We start from the raw sequence: 7,155 nt of genomic DNA on the forward strand, positions 1-7,155 counted from the left end.
GAGCCCAGGTGCAGGTCACAGGATTTGAGACTGTAATGGGGCTGGGGACTGCAGAGGCTTTTGAGGCCAGTCCTGGGTTAGAGGTGACCTTGAAGAGTCGGTGCTGGGCTGGGTCTGGTGGTTGGATGACATACCAGGAGCCACTGTGTGCCCCAGGGGAGGCRGCTTGGCAGCCTCATCCTTCCCTGGCACTAGTCTGCGGGCAGCAGGATGATAAGGGAGGCACAGAGAGAAAGCAGTCCTGAGCTGGACACTGTCCCTGGGGTTCCCTTCCCCTTCAGCTTCATCCACCCGTGCTTGGTCACTCACGGTCACCACTCGTGCTTTGGTCACGCTCCTGGCATGAGAGAGGCCAAACTGCCTTCCCAAAAGATCAGGGCTGAGGTTTGGCCGCCTTCCAGGGCTGGGGTGAATTTATTTGAAGAGCTAGGATCTGTACGTAGCAGCAGGAGTCAGGGAAGGGTCAGAATGCAAAACTCGGGGCTGTTAACAGYGTGAAGTGTTTGCGTATGGTCTGTGGCACAGATCTGACTGTAGGAGAGGTGATAATCATCTCCTAACACAACATCACCAGAGGAAAGACAGCAGCAGAGCTGAAGGCAGATTCCACAGACCCGTGCCAGCACCGCTCTGGCAGATCTGAGCATCTGCTGCAGGTCCTGGGAGGTGTTACAGTCATGGACCAAATCCTGGCCCCCTTCTCCACAGCCACAAAGCAAAACCTCCTCTCCAGGAGCAGTCAGGATTTAAATACTCATTTCCTGCCTCTTTGTGATTTCCTTTGCTAGGYTGCATGGTTGAATTGCTTAATGTACTTGTAAAACAGGAAAAGAGGAAGAAAAATAGAGTCCAAAACCCCACCTCATGCTAAGACCTCAAGCAGAGACTGCAGCCACCTCAGCTGCCCACAGTGTGCAGCTGCCTCTGCACTGGTGCTCCCTGCCCCTGGCACCCTTGGAGATGACTCAGGTCCTGTTGGAAATCCCTGTTAATCCAYCCATAAACAGTTCTGCTGCAGACTRTTAGAAATATTTAGTTYTAAGTGTGTAGATACTTCTGKTTTTTTCATAGYTGGAAGGTATTTTTGGCAGAKGTTTCCAAGACTTTACAGGATAATCCACGCTGTGGATGGCCCCCACCTGCAGGATGTGTCAGGCTGCTTCTTCCCCTGGCCAAAGCTGTTCCAGCTGGAGCGATTCCCAACCTGCTCCTTCCACACACGGTGGATACCAGGATTATTTTCCAGCTTTCCAGAATGTGCTGGGCGATACCAGAGGCACGAGTGCTACAAATCTGCTCTGGAAGTGGCAGTGGAAAGTCCCTCTCTGTTTCAGTGCTTTCAGCCAAATCTTGCTTTTCACCCAAGTGGCAGAGCTTTTATGTCAAATGACAATTGAGTGCTTAGGATTAAAATTAGCTCTAGACACTATTTTAATTGTTCTTAGAGGTAAGAAGGTGCCTCACTCATAGCCTCGGGGTGAGTATTTAGATTTGTCTGTTGATGCTGGTGAACCTGTTGGTGTCTTCAGCTACTTCTGAGTTCAGTGAAGGTGTCTCAAATCATCTTCCTTTAGAGGCTTAGGGGCTCTGAGGCCCCATCCTGCTGGATTTGGGGTGTGGGGGAGAGGTGAAGATTCCCTGGGACCATGCCTGTGCTGTGGTGGTGACCAGCCGGCTCCTTGGACATCATTTCTGCCAGTGAGGACACAGGCAGCAGAGATKATTTGGGGGTTTGGGGTTTCTCCTGGAGGTGGCAACAGCATCCTGCTCCCAGATCTGCTGAGATCATCCAAAACTTTCGGGATCTGTGTAACCACCATGCGGCAGGAGGGTCCTTTTACACAGCCTTTGCTCTTCCAGTGAAACAAAGGAGGGTATTGCGCAGGGGGTATGGGATATGGGGAGGAGGCCTTTTGGGATTCCTGTGATGCCTTCAGGATTGCAGAACCCAGACTGTCTCATCCACCTCTTCCCTTGCCCCCCATGTCCTGACTCCAAAATGCATCACAGGACATAGATGCATTAAACATCAGGAGACRCACTCTGGCATGAGGTGTGTCAGGGATCCCTGGGGACTCTTTGCACTCGGGTCTGCCAGGCTTCAGCAGCATCCCAGGGCACCCCACGCTTTRTGGACAAGGAGAGCAAACTGTGAACTCTGACTGTCGCCTGCCTCCTCGCCCCCTCGCCTGGGCCACGTTCAACATCGCGGCTGCTCATGCCATAGAAGGGAAGATAAAGCCGTGGTTTCCCAGAGGCTTGGAGTTCTGCTCTCTGGAACTGCGCCTCCCTCCAGCTCCAGAAGGGGGACTGCAGGGGAGGCAGAGACAGGGCCGCCTGTTTGCTTTCCCTTGCTTTTTTTTTCCCCCAAGCCAGCCTCCCTAATCCGGGCTGTATTTGGCTGTGCGCGGGGCCGAGCCGGGGAGCAGCCGGCACAGCGGGTCCTCGGCTCCCATAGGCAGCAGGGCTGGTTTTCTCAGGGATCGGTGTTTTTAGGGGCAGCTCTGCTGGGGGCTGGAGAACAGCAATGTGTCTGCAGGTGAATTTGCCCGCCCTGGTGCATCCATACCCTGCCCAGTGATGGGCATCAAGGACCAGATTTGTCTTGTGCCAGTGAGGCTGAGCCGTGAAAGCCTCCAAGCTTTGCTTCTATCTTTCAGCAACTGATAAAAAAATATCCACTCTTTTTTTTTTTTTCTCTTTCCCCCTTCAAGTGACTAAATTAAACCCATGCAGGGCTGGAAGGCATCCCATGGAGCTGTGTTGCTGGAGGCAGCTCCTGGCTCTGGGTTATCTCAGCCCCCTGGCAGCAGTGGGAGCGTGCGGGGCTGTGCAGCACATTCCTGCGCTCCTGAGGTCATTGCTTGGCCACCGCCAGCTCTCGCCTGCTGCCAGCCCTGCACAGGGGCTGKATCGCCTCTGATTTATGGTTATTTTTCATTTCTCACTCCTGCTCCAGCTGTGTCAAAAACCATCTGTGTAATGCACGGGCAGAGGCGTGGTTTTGGGGGGCTGCAAGGGACGAGGCTGACTCTGAGCATCCCAGGACAGGAGGAGGGTGGCAAGGGAGTGCCAAAGCTGGAGCCCTGCCAAGTGCTGCCAGCTCTGCCCCACCAAATGTTTTCTGCTGGAGTTATTTTGCACCAGCACCGTGTCAGGGGGGTGTTGTGAGCATCCCCCAGGTTTTCCAGCTGAATCTTACATGGGGAAGTGTCTGGGATGCAGGAGAGTGGCAGGAGCTTGAGGCTGCCTGATGGGGAGCAGATGCACACCCATGGGTGCTCAGGGCTGGGTGAGGGCAGGGAGCTGGGGAGGGACCACTGCTCCCCGAGAATGGTGTTCCAGCAGGGCTGAAGAGGGCTCTGGGCAGGGTGTTCTGTGCCTGCAGCCMCCTGCCCCWCTCTGTTCCCCCTGCTCCAGCAYCCTCTCTCTCTGCCAGAGACAGCTAAAAGCCCAACAGCAAAAAGGTCCGGCTTCCCAGGAGCTCTTGGCCTTGAAGACAGAGAATGGTGAGGAAAAAATCTTGTTTCCCCCACCTTGCTTTCTCAGAGTAATATTAAGGAAGCGGAGGACAGACCAGGGAGGACGGGGATGATGTAGGAGGGCAAAGAGGGCATCTCAGAGACAATGACATCCCAAAGATGATGAGTCGGTGGCATCCTAGAGCCAATGGCATCCCATCCTCACAGTCAGACAGGTCATCCCTGGAGCAGGAGAACTAATCAGACATGTGTTCTCTCTGAGCTGGCCAGTTCCATCCCAGCTAGAGATAACTCAGATGGAGGGAGGTGTTTCTTGGGTGGGAGGAGGGCAGGGCTGAACCTGGCCCGTTGTGGTGGCAGGTTCAGCTGCCCAGGATGTGCAGGCAGCCCGGATTGCAGGCTGCAGCCAGTGCTGCTTCAGCTGTGTTTGTCTTGCAGCCAATGCCTCCCTGCTTCCTGAGGATGGGAAGAAGAAGGCAGCACTGCCAGAGGAGTGGACAGACAGTGCAAGATTCCTCCAAGGCCAGGAGGAGGAGAAGGAGCAGCTGCAGGATGCTGGCCGGGCAGGCATTTCCCAGGACAYTGAGATCCAGGTCAGCTGGAAAGAATGGTGCTGCTGGGGGCAGCAGCTGGGCATGGAGAGTGTCATCAGCCACAACTTCCCAGCCAGTGATCTTGGGCCTGGCACATGCTGGGCTAGGATCTCCCATTGCTGGGAGAAGGGTGGAGTAAGAAAACGTTAGGAAGTCCAAAGCAGTGAAGCTCTGCATCTCTTACACTGGGATTTCTCATCTGACTGTTTCCCAGGYGGAAAAGGAGCTGAAGGAGCAGCTTGAAACCCTGAGGAGGGAGCACACAGAGACCCTGCAAGGTGTGTGCTGGGGWCCCTGCAGTCCCCTGCCCTCTCCCCACTACTGCCAGTGCTCCTCTGGCTGCCTGTGGGCTCGTGGGGATGCTGCTCCCCTGCTCTCCAGCACTGAGGGGCTCAGGTGGCRCCTGCTGCCCCAATGTCACTGTGCTGGTGACACACAGCTCGTGTCCCCCCACAGAGCTCCAGAGAGCACACGAGCAGGAGAAGCTGCTGCTGGTGGAGTCCCACCACAGGTCCGAGGCGGCCTTACAGGTACCTGTGGAGAAATCCCTGGGGAGGGGGTGCTCCTGGAGGGCTTGAAAACCACCTGCTGGTTCTGCCATGGTGCCCCATATTCCTCAGTGGCCACCTCGGTCCCTGGAGTGCTCAGGGACCACACCAGCTCCTCCAGCCCTGAGGTTATTTGGGTACCACAGCCCAACATCAAGAAAAAAACCTGAATACTTCTCATTCTGCTTTTTCCATGGTTGCCTTAGGAGACAATTCARGCACTGAATTCCCAGCTGAAATCCTTCCATGAGAGGATGAAGCGGGTGGAGGAGTCACTCTTGAGAACAGACTACAAGAAGCACATCCAGGTGCAGGGAGGGTGTCAGGGAGGGAACCTCCCGTGGGGTTGAACCAAAGCCAAGGGACTTCTCTGATAAACCCTGGCAGGGTTGGGGCTGGAACAAGGGTTGGACACAAGTGATGGTCCTGCAGGARCACGGGAGCCCCAGCCCCTTCTGGGAGCAGGAGCTGGAGAGCCTGCACTTCGTCATCGAGATGAAGAATGAGCACATCCACAGCTTGGACAAGAAGCTGCTGYACCTGGAGACCGTGGTGGGTTGAAAGGGGGGGGGTCACAGGTGGGCTTTCCTCTTTCCAGCTCTTCTACCCACCTAAATTCTGCCCAGAAATTGCAGCTGGAGCAAAGGTGGATGGAGCCCACTTCCCCTCTTGGAGTGGGGAGGGAATGCGAAAGCAATGCCACCAGGCCAGCATTTCACCAAAATRCAGTGGCAGGGGGTTTGGAGGCACTTCCCAGCTCTCTGCTCACCCTCATGCCCCCCTTCCAGGAGGAGAGGAACCTTCTGCTGGAGGAGAAAGTGAAAACTCTCCAGCAGGAGAACGAGGACCTGCAAGTTCGCACCCAGAACCACTTGGTCATGGCGAGGTGAGTGCTGGTCCCACCCACCCGGCGCACCGGCGGCATCTCCGAATGAGGCACAAGTGGCAGTGGCGGGCACACATCGCAGCCTGCGGTGCCACCCGGTGCTTTGCCGGGAGCAGAGGGTGCTTTGCCGGGTGGCTGCAGCAGCCGGTGCCCTCTGCCCACAGGCAGCTGTCCGAGGAGCTGCAGGCTGCCCGCGGGGCGCTGGAGAAGGAGGCGCAGCTGCGGGATCAGGCTCACCGGGACAAGGAGGAGCTGCTGTACCGTGTGCTCAACGCCGGGGACAGCCCTCCGTTCGCCATGGCTGCCGGCGAGGTGCCCCCCATCGCCACGTAGCACCGACAGCACCCGGGGACTGCCGGGGCTGCCCTCCAGCCCTGCGAGCCCGGGGCTGCTGTCACACGTGTCCCCAGGCGGGGCAGCGCCCTCGGGGCGCCTCATGGACCGCAGCGATGGAGCATTCACCGGACACTCACGCCTGCGCTTCCCCAGCCCGTGTGGGGCTGCAGAGGGACCCTGCCCACCCCTTCCTCTGGTTGGGGGCTGTCTGGGAGTGAAAGGGACCCACCAGGACACGCAGACTTGCACTGGGCTGCACCTGGCCCAGCRCTTGGCTCTGAGTATAAACAGCACCAGTATGGCCTGGGGTGTGAGGACAATGAGGAGGCCACCAGGACAGGATGGGGATAAGCACTGGGAGGATCAGGAGGGCACTGGGGTCACGGTGTTAAGGCACCTCACCAGGCAGGGCTCCCACCCATGCCCTCCTATTCCCATCACCACCTCCACCTCCAGCACACGTCTCCAGGGATTGCTCCTGCAGCCCAGGCATGTCCCACCGCACTGCCACAAAGACCCCAAGCTGTCCCTGTCCCYGCTGCCCATCAGCAGCACCACCATCCCCATCTTCTCCCCCAAAAGCTGGACAGAGGCTGGAGCTGCACATTCAGGGAGCAAGGCATCCTTTCAGGGCGTGGCAGCTTTGGCAGGTCACACGCCTCTGCTCCAGCCAGCACATCCCCATCAGGGAAGATGCTGCCAGCATGGCTGGGGGTCAGGGCTGGATGCACACAAGCACTTTCCCCTGGGTGCACCAATGTGGTGGGACGGTCACTGCTCTGGGCTGTCACTGGCCTGTCCCCTCCCCAAGGCTGTTTAGCCAGGGCTGTACATGTGTTTGTGTGTGTGTGTGTGTGTATGAGTGTGTATGTGCACCAGCCAATGTGCTACTGGCTGTAACGATTACAAATCTGTAAGAAGCAGCAGCCTCAGCAATCCCATGTCAGTGGTTTTGGGGACTGGGGCAGGATTATCCCAGAGTGGGGCTGAGTGCTCCACACCCCATACAGTGGGAAGAAGGGGAAGGGTGGGAGCAGGCGCCACCAAGACTMCACAAGATAAGGCCCCTAAGGCCAATCCCCATTTTCCTGCTCCTTCCCTCTTYTCATTCATTTCAATGAGCTCCCAGCTCAGGGCAGASCAGGACCCTCCCAGCCTTGCCAAAGCATCAGGGCCACTTCAACAGCTGCTTCCATCCTTTGTGCTGACCCTTATCAGGAACARAGCAGCTGAATGGGCAGCCAGGAAGGCCACGTGGATGTGGGGTCCAGCTCTTACCCACACACCTCTGTAGGGTGGCCAGAGTGGGA

At 57.1% G+C, this 7,155-nt stretch overlaps 1 protein-coding gene across 1 annotated transcript; it reads left to right on the plus strand.

The window, feature by feature from the left end:
* The first annotated feature begins 3,274 nt into the window (after positions 1-3,274).
* CCDC69 (coiled-coil domain containing 69) lies at positions 3,275-5,911 on the plus strand. Its single transcript, XM_057376071.1, has 9 exons — positions 3,275-3,292; positions 3,440-3,509; positions 3,921-4,075; positions 4,290-4,353; positions 4,532-4,605; positions 4,830-4,931; positions 5,056-5,175; positions 5,412-5,509; positions 5,674-5,911. The coding sequence occupies exons 1-9, from the start codon at positions 3,275-3,277 to the stop codon at positions 5,840-5,842; spliced, it is 870 nt and encodes a 289-aa protein (XP_057232054.1). The 3' UTR covers positions 5,843-5,911.
* The last annotated feature ends 1,244 nt before the right edge of the window (positions 5,912-7,155 follow it).

The sequence above is a fragment of the Malurus melanocephalus genome, unplaced genomic scaffold (assembly GCF_030028575.1).
Source record: "Malurus melanocephalus ecotype Western Australia unplaced genomic scaffold, MMel_1.1 scaffold_269, whole genome shotgun sequence".
NCBI classification, from domain to species: domain Eukaryota; kingdom Metazoa; phylum Chordata; class Aves; order Passeriformes; family Maluridae; genus Malurus; species Malurus melanocephalus.